Here is a 22,192-nt window from a genome sequence, read left to right as displayed (position 1 = left end):
ACTCCTCCAGGTTGTAGATTCAATGTAAATGGTAAGATTCTCGATAGCGACATATTGTACTATACACCTGGAAGTGTAACATGTCACAAACAATAGACCTAGAGGATGCGAGTGACCTGAGTGGAGTGACAGACTGTTGTGGCTGTCATTCCACCTCTCTCCTCCTTTCTCTATGGACAGATACCTATAACAGCTTAGCAAATAATGAATATAAAACATGGCAGAATTCAGTCGGTAACTTGATTTTGTGAGGAAAACAGATGGCCAAGAAAACATGAACACAAAAACATGAGCAATGTTCCTATCCTAACACACACACTGTGAGTACAAGCATATGCTCCGCTTTGAGTTTCCCATCATCAAGCTTGCTTTTGGTATATATAATCTTTTAACAGCTATTATCTTACCTTATTATCATGTGATTTACTGCATTTGGCCATTTTGCACTGACTATGGGGATAAACTGTTATCAGTGAGGAGTAACTGCATAAAAAATATTGTAATGACCACACAAACTATTGAACATTATTTTCCTTGGGATGCTTACACAGAATATTAGGAAAAGACCAAACTTGATATACTTGTCAGTTGATTTTTCTTCTCACTTTTTTATTACATTTAATTTACAAATAGTAATGCAAAGATACAAAGACAAAAGCCTTCACACAAGAAAAGATACTTAAAAATGTACAGCTTCCACGTCAGTTCTTGGTTATTTGCACATATCTATAGCCTACTACTTGTTTTTGTTTAGTAAATTTTGAATATAAAAAGCAAGATAATTCAAACCAGATTCAATTGATTCCTTTTAAAGGGGCGGCTCTACAAAACTATTTTGGGATTGCTGAGCTTCGTTTCTAAATGCTAAGTTTTGCATATTTAACAAGAAAAATTATACAGATCCTATTGGTGTCCGCAGGAGTTGCTATCAGATGCCTGACCAACGATTGACCATCAAACGTGAACAAATAATAAACTATCTTACAATATAGCTGCCACTGCATGAGAAATGAACTGACAAGTGAGTTCAATCTCATTTAATGCTCATATCACATATAATTTGATTATAGTTGCTGTTGATGGGGCATCTGTAGATTTGAAGAAGTTTTTCTTTTACAATATTTTGCTGAATGCCAGATTTTCTGTCAAGTTATCTTTCCCCTTTGCATGTTTTGGTGGATAGTCCATCTATTCTTTTTATTTTGTTACAGTACAAAACACATAAAATGGATCGTAAACATATCTTAAATATATATATATATATATATATCAAGAATCCTCCAGCCTGGTGAAGTATTGGGGAAACTGCAGACTTCCTAGAGATTTCCCAGCGAGATGCCATGTGTACCCCCAAATACCTACTAGGTGGCTTCCTCAGATTGATAACTATTTTCTTAGCATACTGGAAATGACATAATAGTTAGAGACTACTACAAATGCTTAAAGCAAAGCCTATAATATCAGCCCCTATTGTTTGGGGCTATTTGAAACCTAGCTCCATGCGGCATGAATTTATAATGTCATATTAAACGTAACTGCTGAATCATACATATGATACTCATGTTTTCAGCATTAGATCAACAACATACAATTAAAGCATATTATACATTGGAGTTTTCAAAGTCTCCTGTTCAACATGTAAACAATGCATGTCAATCCTGTAGTTGCTTCATTTTTATCCACATCAAAACAAACAAAAACCTAACAGAACAAATAACACCATGACATATGTAGCAGCTGAATGGGAAGAGTCAATGCTGCAAATGATCCGAGTTACGTCTTGTAACGAACAACCTATGCTTATAAAACTATATATTGACACTACATACACATGTAAACACAATACTCTAGCATCTAATTGCTATTAAAGGGTTGGTGTGTTAATAGGCAGTCGTTATGTAGCTCTGTGAGAGACTTTAAACATGGCTCACTGATTTAGTGCAAGAAATATTACATAGTGTAATTTCAATAATTTCTTTTGAATTTGGTATATTTCCAACAGAACGTCAGTGTCGCATTACAGTTGTTAAGTCAGTCATATTTTATTTTAAATATGTAATTTAGAGAAACTAAATTTTGAGAGCTGAATTTACCTTGGGGAAAGTTTAAATACAAAATCAGTAAGGGTAGGAGACAAAATAAGGTTTAAGCTACCGATCTGTGAAGTCATAATCTGATTGAAACCTCTTCTCAGTTAATTTCAAGCGAACATAATCAGATACCTTCAGCAAGTCTAAGTCATGTTTTGCCTATATAATTCAACATGATATTTAAATCGATGTCATGTTCATTCAAGGAAAGTGACATCTATTTTGGTTTTCCACCCAGTGCCAGAGTCATTATACAACTGCAGATCCAGGATTAAATATTGTAGAAATGTTCAAGTTTAACACGAAATTTGGGTCTATCAAATAGCTCTTGCTTGAAGCAAAATAAATGAACAAAAAGAAATAAAATAAAACAAACTGTAAAGCTACTCACACATTACATCATTCAATAAACTGTTCTGATGCAGTGAAACCCTCTGTTTTTAACATCATTTTCCATTACTGCTGCATTTGAGAGTTCTCACAATAACAGACTCAATACACTTAACATACACTGAACATGAAAAAAAGCATTTATAAGTGACCAAAATTTTTCTTTTTAAACCTGTTAATAAAAAGACACAACCACATAATAAATATAAGGGAATTTAAACAGTCTTTTAAACCCATGTAAAACTGTGTAACTTTGATTTTTTATTTTTTGGTATAAGTCACAACTTCTTCTAGGAAGCCATTATAATTAACTGTAAATGTAATTGTATTCTTTGCAGCAAACAGCTATACTGTACTACCTTAGCACTTGAACATGGGTCTTTTGTTTGTCATCATAAAAGTTTTGACATCACTTCATAATCCTAACAAAGGATTTGAATAACCACCTACTCGAAACACTAGCTGTCATAATATTTTCACTTGTTCATAGATTTTACCTAAATCAGCTGAGGCACATCATAGATATGTATCCATAGTGTCAGATAAAGATTCCAAACAAAGAAATTACCATTCAGGCCCTTGTATATTTCGAAAAAAGATATTGTTGCAATACCTGAGGAATGTTTTAATGTTGTTTTTTTAAGACAGAAAACTCATTAGAGGGAAATTAATGATGGTAAAAATGCTGAAGGTACTAATCAAATTTGTTCGGATAATAGTATATTAAAATAAAAAAAATTAAAGCACATAAATTAAATAATTATTGGGTTAACTCACAAAGAAATGTTATCCTTGTTCATATAGCTCAGTATTATAAATTAAAAATGAACATACTGGCAAATGAAAAGATGGAAATGTTTGTTTTTTGTATATAGATACATTTAAAAAAAAATTTTTTTTTTACAAAGTTCCAGTCCCTCGAGGTTCTTAAAGTAAACTCTTTCTAACACCGATCCATCAGGAAATTTAAGTAAATTTGTAATGTTCAGTTTCCTAATCAATGAAAACAAGTGATGGAATGATTTTTACACATCCCTATGAGGACACAGCCTACCATACTAGTTACTCACCACTTCCTTAACATGGCTACATATGATGCATAAATAGTTTTTTTATGCTCTCCACATTCTAGAAATACATGTAAGCAACTGACAGTCTTGACGTGCTGTGTGTTACGACGTGAACACAGAAATACGCATGGTGTCATGCCAACCGAGACCCTCTCAAATGAGCAGTTAAAGCAGTAGTAACTAACTTAAAAAAATAAAAATAAAAATATTGGGGAACAGTCATGCCTATATGGTATCAATCATAGAAAGAGCTGCTGTGAGAGAAAGCCGGCACCATAAATAGTTTTACACCCCCAAATTCTGCTTTCTAAAACCAGGGATTCGGCCCCAGTTCTTGTCTTCAAAACGAAGTGATTCACAAGGTGAATCAATCAAAGAGATAGGCCGGTTCACATGAACCAATCATCAACGAGATCGACCTTGCAAGGTCACATATTTGTACACATAGATAGAGTTTCACCAATGAAGACAGACACAGAAATCACAATATTTCTATTGGACAGGTAGGTCTAAATTACAAGACAGTAATTTACCTGGACTTTTTGCTTGCCAGTCAATGAATTTAGCCACCAAAGTAGCAAGACATTCTTGATAACCTACCTATTTGGCGGCTAATTGAAAGAAATAATCGATAATGTTATCTGTATGATAGTTTGTTAGGTAGTTCGCCTAAGCTAGCTAGGTAAGCTAACGTTACCTATCAGAGAGATCATATTAGCTAGAACCAGCTAGAATCCTGCTTGTGAAAGAATGCAGATGTGTGCTAACAACGAGGTCTGTGCAGGGGCAGGTGGGGGGAGGGGGCCTGACAGGGGTCATGATTTTTGAAATATTTTCTCAACATTGCAACCTTTGAGGAAGTTGGTTACTGCTGCTTTAAGTTCAAACAGGGACCTAAAATTCTATTAGTGATATGTCACAAGAAAGAAAAACAAGCTTTCCTACATCATCCATGACTTTAACATACACAAATACATATACAATCCCCATTGATACAGAAATGTAGATCAGTGATATTTATTTGCATACATTATTTAAAGGATATCTGCACTGGTATATTGATTGTGTTCAGCATTCCTAGTTTGATTTGTTTATCCTCATACATGCTATGAAATATAAAGCGTTTAATTGTGTTATGCCACTAATCGGACACTGTGCTTTCACACCTATATAATAAGTACCTCACCTTAAAAATATATGCAAGACATGCAGGCCATGGTCTTGGTCTAAAAAAGTTTTCATGGTCACAAGACTTAAGGTACACATTTTGTGGCAATTTAGCTCATATGCAAAATGAGTATTTTATAATATAATAAACAGTCATAGAATTATTATATTGACATTATTTTATAGATTTAAAATAGCCATCTCAATTACATTTCAATCAGAGGTGAGTTGAGAATTTTGCATGCCATGTTATGACAGGTGTATGGGGGCAATAAATGGTTAACTTCAGCACCTCCAGAAATTTGTCATGCTGGTCCAAGATTCTCCGTCCGTTTCTACATCAAACATTTGCGGAAAGTTTTGTTGACTCAAAGAAGTTAAAAGACTCTTGATTTTATATGTTAACCTGTTCCTAAAAAAAAAAAACAATAGATCACTCCTTTCCTCAAGACAAAACATACTGTTGTATTTTTAAAGAAAATGGAATAAGGGTCAATAACGCTTAAAAAAAAAAAAAACCAAAAATGTTTCTGTAAAAGGTTACTGTGCTGCCAACTCTTGAGGCCAGCTCCATTGTTGCATGTGAGGAAAATTCAATTGCACAAATTCTGTAAACACCTCTTCAGATAAATATTTTCTTTATCCTAATTATTTTCTTAAAATATATTTACCATGTCAGAGGGTAACATTGCTCCAAATCAGCTTCAATTTCACACATATGTCTATGTTCACATTCTGAATTCACAAGCTGTCATGTTTCTCAAAATCAAACACATCAAACACAACAAATACCCTTTTCAGCTAAAAGGATGTTTAACAGATTGTGGGGAGAAACTTGGCAAACTTAATCAGTGATTCATAATAGGAGAAATAAAGCTAATTTGTTTTAGTGCAGGGGAACTGGATGTGTCATGCCTTTAGACATAAATAGGAGCACACGCCAAAACATGTATTCCTTTATCTATGGCTGATCCATGACTAATACAGCTACACATAAAACATTGCACTGTCATTAAACATAAGTTTGCCAAGTTTCTATATAAAGCAATAAATAACTGCAACCACAGACAATAAAAAAACAAGAAAAAACAAAGAATGTTAAAATGTAGTGCCAATTGTCATAGTTCTTAAAAAAATGTACAAACCTATAATACATTTAATTCCAAATACAGTGTGATTAACAAAAATAATTAATTCATGCAGTGCAAACATACTGTATGTAATTGAAATAATGTTTAAAAAAAAAAAAATTTTTAAACCCAGCCACACAGTAGACAGTAGTAATAAAATTGCTTTCATATTACTACAACTCCTCCCACCACACAACCTATATAACAGCACTTATTAACAATATAATTTCTCCCATTAAATACTAAATATCAATCAGGACTGTAAATACTGAATTGTCCTTGGCATGCTCAAAGGAACTTTATGCAAACATATTCTTTTTCCAATCCTTGCATTGGTACATGTAGATGCTGGTTCAACAGTGGCAAAATGGCACATTTAGTTTCTTCTGAACTGTTTTCCACATTACACATACAGGTATTTGTATATCTGTATCTGTGCAAGCAATTTGCTTACAGTGATATTACGCTGGTACTGGATTCACTCACATGCACAAGCATTTTAAACAATCTTTAAAAAACAAACAAACAAACAAAAAAGAACAATACAAATTACAAAATAAAACTGATTAAAAGACCAATGACAATCTGATAACACAGCTCACATATCATGCATGTTCACATTGCAGCATAACCTGCAGTTACAGCGTGGCCTTGAACATATCGACTGGTATAATATGCAATAATCAAGACTATGTACAGAGAAAAGTTGCCTTCCACAGTTAACAGCAACTGTTGTCACAAACATCTCTACATACAGATCAAACTCACATTGGGATTCTATACTGGCACAAAGAAAACGACAACTGAGAGCAAATTAGTTTTACTATAAAATGGACAACTTGTGGCATGGTATCCAAAGATGGGGCAAATAGTTGAGAGAAAACTGGGGGTGGATTTAGTCTAAAACCTATAACAACATCATTGTATTGTGCTCTGGGTAATTTTTTTAAATTAGGGATTACACCACTTTGCCTTTTCTTCCCCAAGGACAAATGTTCAAAACAAGTAACACAAAAATTAAAACACCACATACAGCAAAGTTTATGATAAAATAGAGCTAAAAGTCATTTTAGTTATATTTGATCTCACTTAGAATTGCCATTATTTGGTTTAACGCCTCATGTTGGGCAAAACACACTGCAGAAATGATCGAATCTGTTTGCAAATTTTCAGGGATATTGCACCTCACAGTTTCTTTAAGGCCGAAAGGAACTCCATCTAAGTTTCTATTTAAATCGAGACGCCAGCCATACCACTGTCTCCCCTGCCAGCAAAACAGGGAAGCAGACCTTCTCTGATTGCCATTTCTCATGCAGGTGGACAGCCGTGATGTAAACTCACCTACACATACAAAACATGTCATTTTGATTCATGCAGCCTGCTTATATTCCAAGCGTAACGCACCATGTTACAAGTGACAGAACATCAAATTGCACTGTTCTGGAGCCCTTTCAGTTTAGCACTCAGAAATGAGATATCAGGTTTCAAAAATAAGGTTATTCAACAATAACAGACACAGTCCACATTTGGAGATTTACAAGGAAAAGCAGCCAATGAAGAATAGACCCCTCTAGAAGAAAATATATACATCCTCTTAAAATAGACATCTCTAAAGAAGGCGGCAATAATTAATGACCAAATAGGAGAGAATGGGTTGGCTACACATGGTAGCCAACTTTAGCAGAGCTTTAAGCTGTCCCAGGCTTTCATGCTAAAGAGCAGCAAATAAAGTGCAAAGTAATCCACAATATTAAACTGGAATAATGACACAGGGGCTTCCGAGCAAGTTGCACAAAGACACTGGGAAGAGAGATGATTTTAAAAAAAATCTTAATCTTTGGGGGTGGGTGGGAGTTTGCTGACACAATGACCAACAACCCAGGAGTAAAGCTCCTTACCCAGACACTTCACAGGGACTGGCCCAAAATAAGGAACACTGGAGCACACATTGCTCATGACAAAAGGCACTGTTTAATGAACATACCTAGAAATCGAAACAGAGTCCCACCCTGTTCAGTAAACAGTGTCTTTTGCTCTGGGCAAAGTGTTCCTTATTTTGGGCCAGTCCCCGTAAAGTGTCTGGGTAAGGAGTTCAACTCTAGTTTGACAGGCCTGGCTGTTGAGCTCTTATCTGGTCCTCTTTTATTTAGTTGGCTTGAAGCATGTTGGGCATCTTCTTTTAGACCTACAAAACAGAATTGGGCTGTTCTCTTAAAATAATGAATGCTTACACATACTTTCCTTACTTAATGCAAATATCACATCAGAGTTTCTCTGAAAACATTATCAATAAAAAACTGCAACCTGGGAATATTTTTGGCTGGACCGAACACAAATATTAAGTAGACATTACTACTTTGTACTGGTATGTGCATGTTACCTTGACAAAGCCGACTGAAAATGAGTAGTATGTACAACCAAACATATTCCCTGGGTTTAATTTTTCTGAAGAACAATCCACGGCACCCTTTAGACTGGGAACTGCTTCGAATCAGAGGCAAAAGCATGCTTTCTAAACCAGACTAACTCTACTCTGATTATGATGCATCACATGCTTAACTTCAGCCCAGGATTCTCTCAGTGGGAATGAAGATCCCATGTTATGAAACTAAGTACAATGAACGCTCAAAGGTACAAATACACAACCGCCATTTGATTTTAATCAAAAAAAAAAAAAAAAGCATTTTCGGGTTTGGTCCAAAATTAGGATTCCAAATGCTGATGTAATTTGGTGTAACACGCCAAGTCCTCACTAACTGTAAAATAAATAAATACATTCTTATTTCAGAAGTGCACCAACAGTATGCCGCAGTGATAATGAGGAAACAGCATCATTACCCCGAAAGCACATACAGTAGTCACATCTGGGTGATCACTCCAAATCACAAACACATCCCTCCTCTCCAACTTGGGAGTTCACTGTGTACCATGTGTGGCATGATTTCATCTAACTTGCTTACCTCATGAAGGCAATTTTCTGTCCTATTTTTTGTCATGCAGTTTTTTTTGTTGTTTTTTTACAATTTTAGCCATAACCTATATACAGGATATACAAGAATATGCATTTAAGTATTTCTTCTATTGCATGGAAAAATGTAATAAAGACGAAAACAAAATGAAAAAAATTGTAAACCTGATGTATGTAATGCTTTTTTGCTGACAGTATGAATGGCACAGAATATTATGGGGAAAAAGCACAACAGATTTTGCTCCAATAATGTTATACACCATAAACATTTTTGCCTCAGAATATCTACTATTTTCTATGGTATGTTTAGTAGTTCTTTTGCATAGGAATCCATTTATTTATAGTAAACAAAACCAAATAACTTTGATTAAAACCTCACATTGGAGCAAAAGCTGAGTAACGCAACACTGAACCTGCACATTTACTGACGGCAAAACACTTAACATTTAACACTGCATGAAGTTCACTGTCCAATGCAAACCATGCATCATGATCATTTCTACTTTCTGACTTTGAATTTGTGATGTGAGGAGAAAAAAAGATGCAATAAATACATAAATAAATAAAGCTGAAACATTATCCCCCAGATATTCACACTTTAAGGAGTAGTAACCCTCCCCTTGCTTGCACTCACCATCCTCAATGTTCTCAACACAGGTCTGATCTAGCCACTGCAACACAACGGGAACTAGGGTTCTAAGTGTAAGATTAAATACACAACTGTACACCGCCGCAAATATTTTCACTGATTGTACATCATTAAAAATCTTTTGAAAGCAGAGATAAGAGACGTTAAGAAAATACATTTTCACAATAGATAACAGACACTTGAAAACAGCATCTTGTTCATGTAAGGCAAAATAAGGTGATCTCACAGTGATGAGTTCAATTGGTTTCTATAGTGTTTCATTATCAGGTTCATGGATTGGTCTGTTTGCTTCCTTCTTGCACTTGGAGAAATCCCAATGACCAGACGAAAATGGAAACAACTTTCAAACTCAAAACAAAAGCGGGCTGTCAATTTGCAAATCTACACTAAATAAGTGCAGCAGACAATTTGGGGTTCCCTTGACGTACATGAAATCACATCAATTACTGCTTGCAAGACATAATGGCGACAGCAATACTACATAAACAAAGGCATGTACATATTAGGAATTTTGTTGCCATCATTGTTTTTATACAGCACCAAAAGCACCTTAATAGTTGCATGTCATTTGTAAGCTATTCATACCTCTTTAGGGCATCAGACAAAAACAGTTGCAAAGCAAGACTCAGACAAACCTTGACCCTTTAGGACAGGTGTCATAAACAACTACATGTACTTTTGAATACTTAAGCATTGTGTAATGTCGCACTCATGAGAGTACTGGGATAGGTTTTAAATGACATGTCACGATATTCTTGTAAAACCTGAGTACACTTAGTATGGGGAGGATTAGCACTCCTTATACAAAAAATAAACTGACCAGTGCTGGTACAAATTAAATTAGGAAACAAAAGCTGAAGTAAGCGCAAAAACAAAACAAAAAACAATGACCTTTGAAGTGCAATTCGGCAGGGTACCAAAATAGGCAGTGAATGCTGGTCATTTAAAGACAAAAAGCAACAAAAACAAGCAAAAACGTAAAAGACAGCGCACAATAAATAACATAGACACCAAAAAGCATTCATGAAAGAAAATTTGGCTGTGGATATAATCTGTGAGTACGAAACATGTAAAACATAAATAAAGCTTTGTGTACAAAAAACAAAAACCGTAGTGAGGACAATCTGGGCCGGAGAAGCTGAATCTGCCTGACTGAAAGTAAAAACGGAAACAAACTCATTTTGCTGCCATTATTACATTAATGATGTAAGTATACTAAATGGCAATTAAGGTAGGCATTGTACCTTTTCAAATCCTTTTTTGTTGTGTTTTTTTGTTCCTCTTTTAAGAGAAAATACAGATTTCAAAATGAGTAGATACAAGCTCTGTAAAATACAAAAATTGACAACCCAAAGCAGGTTTGTAGGAAAGTCTGAACGATGTTAAAAACCTCAGTCTTCAACTGCAAGTAGGGACATATGGCAAGCTCACTGTGGGTGCAGTTGGTTTTTTACGAACTCTGAACATTAAGCTTATTTTCACCGGATATGACACCATCACAACTTTCCTTTTTTCAATTCCCCCCCCCCTCCCACCCCCGCCTCCCCCCCCCCACCCCAAAACCCTGGCAAGCTGTGGCACATCCTGACCCAATCAGAGGACATGAGGCTGAAGGAGGGAGGTGGAGGGGAGGGGGGGGGATCTGGATAGCTGTGCAGCGGGGCGATGATTCCCCCACCCTCCTCTCATTCCAACCATCCCAGGCCGCCATTTTTTCGACATTTTGTACACCACCTTCTACATTACAGCCTGTCCATCCGGAAAGTGTCTTCCGTGGCAGGGTCGGCCAGGACCATGTCAGGGTCGTTGAGCATGTGCAACCCGTCCAGGGTGAGTGGGTCAATCTTCAGCTCGTCCAGGGGGAACTGGGAGTCCGCGTCAAAGCTGACATCTCCCACGCCGGCCAGAGAGTTGGTCAGCTCCTTGGACAGGCTGGGCGGAGACTCCCCAGTCACTAAAATCGCAGTCGGCAAATAACGACGAGGTCAGCTGCAGCTGGTGAACTGTAAGGCCCGAAACTTACCCTACGAAAGTATGCGAACGCGGATGGTTCGAGCTAAGATACACAAGCGTCACTGCGTCATAAATGTGTCACCTGAAATTCTTAACGCAACGCGAAGGCTGAGCTTCAGTGTCAAGCGTTGCAGCGAGGGGCATTATAGCAAGTAACAACATGAACCGTGTACTTCGATTTGCGCTCTCTTCCGCTCAGTCTTTCACAACTGCCCAGGATCACACCCTTGAGGACTCGGGTTTACTGCATACAAACGCACATTGAGTACCTACAACGCCTGAAGCGCATCCGCTCAGCGTTGTCATTTGTGTGCGGATACTTACGTTGGGTATGTTTTGGGCCTTACTCAAACAAATGCGAGCATTCCCTCCCACACTAATTTAGATTCTCCACTATACACTTGGCACATGGTAACATGGTGATGTGTGTGGACCCAGATCTTGGAAATAAGTTTAGAATATTGGATAAATTTATAGAACGGACCAGGAACACGATGAGCACTGTGATACGGGCGGCAGGCTCCATACCTGTGAGAATGATATTGGGGATGTTGCCATGGCTACTGTAGCCTAGCTGCTGGGAGTCCTGCAGACTACCATGGCTTCCTGTTAGACCCATCATGGCCGCCTGGGTGTAGTTGAGGGTGGAGCACTGGCTGTACAGGCTGCTGGAGCTGATAGGATTTTCAATCATGTTGAACTGCTCAAGCTGTGAAAGCAGCAACGAATACAGAGAAACATTCAGTATACAACATAATACACGGCACGCATTTGTGCTTTTGCAAAACTGTAAAATGGCGCTTTCATAGCTTTTAGCAATTTAGGAATCTAATGGCTTTGCAATGTATTTACATTATATTTCACAAATAATTTAACATAAAAATGAAATGACCCCTCAATACAATATAAATGTTTACTAACATTAGCTAACCACCTCATAACATTTAGCTTGCTTGGAAAAAATCAAGTGGTAAGAGAGAAATGGTTAGCTAGCTAGCCACCTTGCTTGGGATTGAGGCCTACCTCTCTAATTACCTTGCTTGTTTACAGGACAAAGCGGTGGAGACAATCAGTGTGATAAAACTTTTTAATTGCAAGTCATAACTGATTGATACTCTGGTAAAAACTCTATTCAAGGTCAAGTTGACCTCAAAGCAACCCAGAGAGAAATGACGTCAGCTTGGAGAGGGAAAACTTGATGCTGTGTTAATTACATTCACCCAACAACACAAAACCCCACTGGAAGCAAAACTATGTTGGATAATATTCACCAGGACATAAAATTCACCTGCTGATAACATGATAATAAAACAGTATAGTTCAAAGGTAAAAGAAATTCATGACAAGTTCCAACTTGCCCTCCTGGTGAAGAACCAACAACACTGTGAACAAAAACCGCAGAAAATATTGCCACATCTGCTGTGTACTTGTCAATCACAGGGCTTCAGTAATGTAACAGAACAGTGCCTTCATATAGCAAAAGTGAAGTCAATAATTCAGGCCACCACAGTCTCAGAATGGATGTCACATATGAAACATAACTTTAAAAAGAGCCTGGTGAACAACAGGCCCTAAAGACACGTGTTCTTTTATCTCACCTGGTGCGAGAGAGCATTGGTCTGTCTGGAGGCCAGCTGCTGATCGTAGAACGAGTCCCCAAAGATACTGCCCAGGATAGAAGTGTGCTGGAACAGAAGCACCCACAGGCTTAACACACACATTCGCGTTCTCTTTGGGAATAGGACACAGCCCTTCTGTAACAACACGACTGAAACGGAAAGACGAAGGTGCTGGCAGACACAAAGACACAAAGACAGACTGGAGGTCACCTGACCTCAGCGTTGCTTTCCCCAGAGATCCATTTTAAAAGGTTTCAAAAACAAAATGTCCGTTGCAAAATGTTGCTAACTGACTGCATTCTGGGTCACTTAGAGACTGAAGACCCATGCAGAAATATCGTATCAGGTACCCAAAGTGAAACAATTTATATGAAGCTCAGAATATCTCTTGGGAAACGGTCAACAAAAGCTTGTCTCAGCAAAAAAAAAAAAGAAGAAAAAAAGAGCAAAACAAAACACAGATCAGAAGGGCATGTCACAAGCCAGCCAATTCAGCCTTTGCTGGAGACTTGGACATTTCAGCTGTCATCAGAATGACTTCAAAGAACTTCAGAGCTCACGTGAAAGGAAGGCGCACATTGGGAAGAGGCACGGGATGAAGTGCAGAGCTCCAGAGGTACGTCCCTGTGACTCACCCTCATCATCATCATTAACACAGGATCATTTCATTTACCACTGGGCACACTTAGGCTACACCCACAATAGGATGATAGGAGTCCACTGAAATGAGTTATATACATAAATGTCAGGGTCATTTCCCGTCTAACTGAGAAATCAACACAGGTTACATTTCTGATAAAAAATCCAGGAAAAGAACTAAGAAACTGTCAAAATGTAACCATTCATTAGTTTGTGAAGAAAAAGCCTATACCGAACACAAGTCAGGCATAAGTTAAAAGTAAACAGACCTAAACTTAAATGTACTGATTATTCCACCCTTATTTGTATTGTCATTGAAATTTGTTGCATTAATGACTCCTTGTTACAAATTTGTTGCATTAATTACTTCTTGTAAGAAATTTCCTTCTCTGAAAGCTTCACTGAACACAGAAGACATTGCAGAGACTAATTACACAAACAACAAGACTTTCATGTAACACTAGTGAAGCTTGATTATTTGAAGGTACAAATTAAGAAAAAATGCACATATCGATCTGAAAACACATGTACATTTACACAGTTAATTTCATTCTGAAGTGATTTTTCCTGGTTTATGTTTATAGCAAACATATTACATATAATTTGCATAGCAAGTTATATGTTGCATAGCAACAATTTTAAAAATACAGTACTGTCTAATGCTCATACCATCTTACAGCAGTTGCAGCCAAATTTATCTGTATGATTTCCCCCGCCCCTAAATAAAGTACAAGCACGTTTCCCAATAAAGCTGGCCAAGGGCCCACGGTCCAGAGCCAGTTCCTGAGTGTACACGCACACACACACACACCAACACACACACACACACACACGCGCACACATAGACATGCACGCCCGCACACGCACACACACACACACACACGCAAAGGACTCCCCTGCATGTAAAGCAGACTGCTACAAGTATTGTACTGAACTTCACAACAAAAGAGGAAAAAAAGCCAAAACCACATGCAATGATATGTCACACTTTATAATTGCGTTAGTAGCAAGGTTAATAATGTTCTCGAAAGACACAAAAACCCAAAAGGTTTTGTGTACAAATTTCGATGTGGCCATGCTTTTAAAACCGAAATGCACAAACTCTTACACACAATCTTTAAATAACATTTCAGCTTTACAATTCTGAGTGGAGGTCTTATTCAGTCAGTGGACCAGAGCTGTCAACTTCTAAAATTACTTCTTTAGCTCTCCAAAAATAAATATCCATCTCTGATTAAAGAGATCCTTAAACACTCTTAATAAAATCTTTCAGACCTTGCCATAATCCACAGCTATTTAATGATACATAGTTTCAGAAGTTTATCTGAAATATCTTCCTGTCTCCCAGTAACATCCAAAAAAGAGACTGACTTATGTGTGAAAAGAGAAGCTGTTATGAACTAATGAGTCAACCAAAACAAACACAGTAGCAAATAAAAAAGGGAACAGACACAGGGTTTCTTTCACAAGGCTTTTCTAACCCCCCCCATTTATAAACGGTGAACTAGGACATACTGAGGGCAGACAAACCGAAACAAAAAAGCACATTAATGTCGCATTCACCGATTACACAAGGGGACATTTCTGTTTCACTGTAAAACTAAAAAATAAAAAGAAATCTATGGTGCAGACTTTGCCGAGGCGAAGTGAGATGCAGACAGAGCGAGGCGAGCGGTAGTGGGCGGGGCTGGAGCACTCGGACTGGTGACATCATGGGGGCTAATGCGAGCAGCTGCTGGATGGAGAAGGCAGGCCCCAGCGCAAAAAAAAAAAAAAAAAAAACCAACAACAAATAAACAAAGCAGCGGGGTGGGTGGTGGTTACGCCCTTACTTGAGGCGAGCCGCCGGGCGAGAAGCCTTGATTGGAGACTGGAGAGGTTGGAGACTGGTTGGCGGGAGACCCAGCCTGACTGCGGTACTGTTGGAGGGAAGAGGCCTACACAGGATAATGTTACAGTTAAAGATGCACAGAGCCCCCGGTGAAGGGGGGGGGGACATCTGAGAGAGTGCTGTGCCTACGGCTGAGGGGAAATAAATATATGCGCACAGACAGAGACGCACCGCTGACCACAACTACAAACAGCACAGCCCCGATCAGCAGCTGCCGCTCGCCTCTGGGTGCCCGCCAACAAAATGGAGGCGCGGCCGGGATCCAGAATAAATATCGACCACCTTCTCAAAAGGACCTTCTCTGCGTCTGTACGAACCACTTAGTTACCTCTGTTTACAGCGCATGTCGTTGACTGCTGGGTCGGCGGATTTGCGCAGAACGCTTACAAGATACGACTTTCAAGCCGAGCTAAGCGAATAATTCTGCTGCCGTTGGCTTGAGAGTCAATGCGTGCGCTCTTCAAAAGTGAGGCTCGCTTGTTGCCGTGAGGCCAAACTTTGCATATGTGCAGCTGGAGAAGGAACTATGTTTCACTAATGAACGCAAGTATTAATAATTAAACACAGTTATCAAAGCTGAGGGGAACACAGGATAGTGCTTTATGCTTAAAAGGAATTTTTAAAAAAGGGGGCAAAAATGATGTCTTTTATTCCACCCTGATCAGAAGCCAGTGCTGGATGCTCATTAGCTCTGCCATCAGAAGGAATTCAACTGCATCTACACCCTCACCAGGCGAATCAGCCACGGACTAAGTCACCACACCACCTCCCTTTCCACCAGTAACTGGGAGAGCATAAAAAGGCTTTCCTCCTCTTTCAATCCACTGGTCTGGCAGGGAGGATCTGGTATTCTCTCAGAAGCACGAGCAAACCCTCTGATGAGGAGAGGAGCAGAGGAAGAAACGCAGAGGACAGCTAAGCAAGTGAAACTCTCAAGGGTCGAGAGAAAGCCAGGCCCAGACCCGGCTGACAAGGACAGACCCTAAACACTGTGACGGCTGCGAGACTCTGTTTACTCATTTAGAGGGTCTACATCTCAGGCCTCATGTACTGATTACAGAAGAGCACTGTGCACCAAGAACAAGCAACACCAAGAATGTACATCTCTAACATAACAAAAATGGTGTTAAAATGTTTTGGTGAGAAAGCTACTGCATGTCAGGTGACTGCCAGCATTTAATTTTTTTCCGTAGAAGACGATAAGGGACTGCTTCGGAGCTGATGAGAACCTTCAACAGAAAGCACCAGTTGAGGGACTGTAATTTCAAATCCGAATGGCTGTGAAAAAGGTTTTTGCTGTATAGCTATCAAAAAGAGTAAAGGGAGCAGCTAGACATTAGCCACTCCAAGGACAACGAGGTGTCCGTCAGAGCAAGAACGGCTGTGATCCAGACACATGACTCAGGCTGGAGGGAGGTCTATCCAGTGCAGCAACGAAACATTTCACAACCGAGGCACTGGTAGAAGGCTACTGGCTGGGTCTTCCATAGGCCCTAGAGCTGATGTCCCAGATGAACTACCCTTCAAAAAGATATTTCAATGAACATCTACTCAACGTGTCCATACAGATGGTTCACAAAAACCGCACACCACATTTCTGAGAACATGCCGATTATAGATCCCACTGTCCCTCACAGGCAGATATCAGCAGTCTATCTTGGCTGTACATTTGTCATGTGACTTTCAGTAACTGAGCTCGACTCAATTGGTTTTACCTGAATTAAAACCAATTTTAATTGGTTTTTCCATTATTTAAAGATGGCGTATTTTGAAAAATATTATTTGAAGGCATTATTTAAAGGCAACATGAACAAAATAACAGTTGGCTCTCCCTGTTAAAACACAAAGCTAATCTTGGACAGACTGCAAGATGAATAACCTGGCAACCCTCAAGTTGGAGACTGTTTCATCAGTCCAAGGCAGTGGTGGATTTCCACATCATCTCAAAGCAGAATTTGGTCAAACTGACAGGTTTATTTTCTGTTAAAGCAGCAGCACTGGGCACAATCAATTTAACACAAAAAAACAAAAAGGCTATCATCAGGCTTCATAATGCATTAAAATGTACCAGCTGTGTACTTTATATCCCTTCTTTCCTAAGTTACTACTTGTATCCCATCTCCACCACAGCCAATCAAAATAACTCCTGCCACAGCGCTAATATGTGGACTGACAAAACATGCACTTTAGTCAATAGAGCCAGAGTGTTTTTCAGGTCATAGTGTCACACATAATTCTTTCTGCAGCTTTGAATGGATTTTAAAGACAGCAGACCTTGCTCTGATTTATGCGTTGACTTGGGTGGACAGATGTTACCCTTTCAATTACTCACCAGTACATGGCATGGCAAGTTCTAGGAAATTATTAGCCCTTCATTCTCTCTTAACAGTTCTGTGGACATTACATTAAATTACATTGCAGTTAGCAGACGCTTTTATCCAGAGCGACTTACACTCAACTTTTTACAGAGTATCCATTTATACAGCCGGATATTTACTGAACCAATTCAGGTTAAGCACCTTGCTCAAGGGTACAACGGCAGAGCCCTACCTGCCATATACTACACTGATGTGGGCAGTTATCTAAAGTCAACTAAATGCAATACCTGCAATACTTCCATGAATGACTGATTTGTCATGAAAAGATGAGTCATTTGACAAAATTGACTAAACAGCCCCCTAACCCTACGCAAGTCTTTCATTTTATGGTCTGGGAAGCACTGACAGTGAAATCAATTCACACTTAGCATACACCCTTAATTGTGGCTGTTGTGAATTTTATTCTAGGAATAATTTTGTTGCTGCAATATGCAGCCATAACTACATTTTGAAATAACACTACCAAGTGTCTTACATGAAACATTTCTCTTAAAACTTTCCTTCAAAAACATGATGAGTCTGTATCTGCAACAGAAATCATCTCCAATGAGGATAAAGATAATATTCTTGGACATCTCTGACTCACTGACGCTGACAGTAACAACAGTAACCTTCCATAATCATTTAAAGAATGTTGTAGGACTTTGCGACCATTCACATTTACACTGCGTAGGTGCCAGTCATAAATTGTTATCATAGCTTATCATGTTCATTTATGTTTTATGTACTGTGAGTCAATCTAATTAAATATCAGTTTGAATAGGGAAAAAAAAGCAAGCAAACCACAATTTCATCAAATCCACATTTTAAGCTCTCACAAGTTCCGTTACATTAATGGGTAATTAATCATTGACTGACTTATGCAAAAAATAATGCTTAGTCACAGCTGGTTTTTTCACAGAATCGACAAACTATTAGCGCCGTGTTGTAAAAACACAGAGTTGTGATGATTGTTCATTTGGACTTGGCCACCGCACAGTACAAACAGAGTTCAGTTTCTGTGCATGCGAGCACTGCCGTGTTGAATCAGAGGGGTATGACAAACAGAACCGATCATTTGAACAGTCTGACGGTTCTGGCTCTACTCAAAACACAAGGAGGGAACAGATTGGCCCACTGGGAGCGAGTGAGCGCTTTCAAACGAACACGTCTCACGATCCAGAGACTGACGTCAGTCAGTCTGCAAATAGGGGATACAAGCATCTGCAGCATCACCATGACACTGAAGCAGGAAATACAAGTTATTTTCTTTCCCATCAATACCCCCATATCACACCAGTTTCACACAGATGGACAACTACACAACACTTTGTATCGATAATACACAGCAAGAGGAGAGAGAAACCACAAGGATATGCCAAGTGAGTGAGAGACTGAGGGCAAACCGTTTCCACTTAAATATCTGAGCTTCACCTTACTGCAGAACTTCTCAACAACGCAAAAACCAACCGCATCCATACTCAACCATCACTTTCTTGAGCTCTTTCTTGACCCGAGGACAAATGTCAAAGATAAGACTCGCCTTGTTTGATGCCAATTTCTGCTGTGTTTACTGGACAGGACGAGGCCCGTACTCTCGGTCTGCACTTGAGCGTCAGTGGCAGCGGCTCACAAGTGCATCCCATGGGAAAAGCCGGCTATGCAGAACTGTGGCTGCTGTTGGTGTGCTGCTGGTGGATTGCAGGGATGGGAGATGACACAATGAAGAGAGGAAGGAGCGCCAGGGCAGGGAGAAGGCCCAGCATTTATCTGCTCATGTTGGGCTGTCCGGTAGAAATGGTGCAGCAGCAATGCAGATGGGTAGTCAAAAGAAATGAGTGATGCCCTAAAGCCCCTAGTCTCTTCACCGAGAAATCTGTCAGAGTTACGTACAGTAGAGATATATCCAAAATACAGTATATCTCATGTCATAGAGGGCAAGGGTGAGGTGAGGTCCATGGGTTGAACTTCGACCTGATGTGTCTCCCTCCTGAGTCCTGACTTTGAGCAAAAATTCTTGCCGTTACCACTTAAATTAATTAGTAACATGAAATTTGGGAGAAAAGTCAACATGTTTTGAGTGACCTCATTATGAATAAACAATTTGTTTTAAAGGGGAAAAAGTGATTCACACACAAATATAAGATCTGCAGCACAAGAGTAAAAGTTTCTCTTCTCCAAGCGAGACCGATGGTATGTTCTCAGCTATATTTAATACTAATTTCCTTCACAGTTAAATGGAATGGCTGTGGCTGGGTAGCGGTTCAATTTCAACATATCGGATATCAGGAGCAGCAGGTGCAGCTGCAGTGCTCCAGCTGGGATTACAGCGCGAGCTCACCGAATTAATGTCGATGCCGACAGAGGTCTGGCTCTGGCTTCCCGGGCTGGACTGGGACTGGGTGGAGGCCGTGGTGACAGACAGCGGGGGCAGCTGGACCAATCGGATGTTCTGCTGCAGGTCCCCGCCCACCTGCGATGTCAGCTGGCTGAAGAAGGGGTACTGCGAGAGCTGCTGCTCCAGGGTCAGGGCGTCCATCGTCACGGCCTGAGGAAACGCGGCCAAACGGTCACTGTCCGACACCGGCAAGACGCGTTTGACCGCCTCGGTCACGCGTGCCAAACACGGTCAAACATCTCAGTCACGCAGACGAGACACACTCAACCACCTCAGTCACGCATACAAAACGCGGTCAACCATCTCAGTCACACGGACAAGATACACCCGACCACCTCAGTCACACACAAAAATGCGGTCAAACATCTCAGTCACAGCACACAGACAAGACGCATCTCAATCATCTCAGCCGCACACGCAAAACACACTCAACCACCTGAGTTACACGCACAAAACACATCTCAACCATCACAGTCACACACACAAAACACATCTCAACCATCACAGTCACACACACAAAACACCTTTCAACCATCACAGTCACACACACAAAACACCTTTCAGTCTTCACAGTCACGCACACCAAACACATCTCAACCATCACACTCACACACACAAAACACCTTTCAACCATCACAGTCACACACACAAAACACCTTTCAACCATCACAGTCACACACACAAAACACATCTCAACCATCACAGTCACACACACAAAACACCTTTCAACCATCACAGTCACACACACAAAACACCTTTCAACCATCACAGTCACACACACAAAACACCTTTCAACCATCACAGTCACTCACACAAAACACCTTTCAACCATCACAGTCACACACACAAAACAGTCATCATCATTATTATTATATTATTATCTAGCACAGCCACACAGACTAAACACGCTAAACTATCTCACTCATGTACACGGTCAACCATTTCAGTCACACACACAAAACACAGTCAATCATCTCAGACACACAGACAAAACATAGTCAACTATGAGAGCCACAAAGACAGAACACGCTCAACTATTACACCCGCAAAGACAAAGCACGGTCAAAGACAAAGCAGTGAACTGTCACTCACCAATAGACAAAACACAGTCGAATGTCACTGTCTGACACAAAGTAAACACAGTGAACTGTCAACTGTCATTACGGATTCTGACACAGGGGAAACATATTGAATTGTCAGCCTAAACACAGCCTAAACACAGTAAGGTGTTACAGCACTGTCTGACACAGACAATAGACAATATGATGCGAGCTATGCTTGCACTCTCTGACACACAAAATACTGCAAACCATTCATATGCAGCCTGGGGGGTGGTGTGTGTGTGTGTGTGTGTGTGTGGGGGGCGGGGTCGTAGATCACTATGCTGTTAGTGAATGGTCATGTATTTTTGCTAATGCTAGGTACACCTTCTGGGATTCACAAACATCTCTGCAGCAGAGATAAACATGTAATACTGTAACTGAACATACAGGTAGAACTTGAAATCCTTCATTTTCATGTATAAATGGAGGGGAAAAAATGAAACAACAGCATAAACATTTCTCATAATTTTTACCATTCAGCGCTCCCAACTGCTGCTCACAATAGCTCACAGAAGCATTTCTAACTGCTGTGCTAACCGTTTCACCCTTCAATATTTATAATTTCCTCTAACTGCATGCATTCCTTCCACCGCTGAGATCATCATGCATTGGTAGGCTAACTAGTCTATTTTCTCATCTCTTTGTCACTACAGCTACATTTCTATTTTCTAGCTCTGCATTATGACAGTGCATTCTTCAGACATAACA

At 39.6% G+C, this 22,192-nt stretch overlaps 1 protein-coding gene across 3 annotated transcripts in view; it reads right to left on the bottom strand.

Annotated features, from left to right (window-relative positions):
- Window positions 1-588: 588 nt before the first annotated feature.
- LOC135252872 (CREB-regulated transcription coactivator 1-like) overlaps window positions 589-22,192 on the bottom strand; it is a 42,493-nt gene continuing 20,889 nt past the window's right edge. For 2 of the 3 annotated variants that reach the window (XM_064331486.1, XM_064331487.1), the window contains exons 10-14: window positions 20,325-20,531; window positions 15,568-15,672; window positions 13,076-13,162; window positions 12,006-12,186; window positions 589-11,418 (exon numbers count right to left, since the gene is read on the bottom strand). In XM_064331486.1, coding sequence (XP_064187556.1) covers window positions 11,207-11,418; window positions 12,006-12,186; window positions 13,076-13,162; window positions 15,568-15,672; window positions 20,325-20,531 — 792 coding nt within the window. In that variant the 3' untranslated portion in view covers window positions 589-11,206. The remainder of the gene's footprint in view (window positions 11,419-12,005; window positions 12,187-13,075; window positions 13,163-15,567; window positions 15,673-20,324; window positions 20,532-22,192) is intronic. The other variant, XM_064331488.1, reaches the window with a different exon arrangement.

This window comes from Anguilla rostrata, chromosome 4 (genome assembly GCF_018555375.3).
Source record: "Anguilla rostrata isolate EN2019 chromosome 4, ASM1855537v3, whole genome shotgun sequence".
Classification (NCBI taxonomy): Eukaryota; Metazoa; Chordata; class Actinopteri; order Anguilliformes; family Anguillidae; genus Anguilla; species Anguilla rostrata.
Note: the sequence above shows the minus strand (reverse complement) of the source record. Positions and strands in the feature narration are given on the sequence as shown.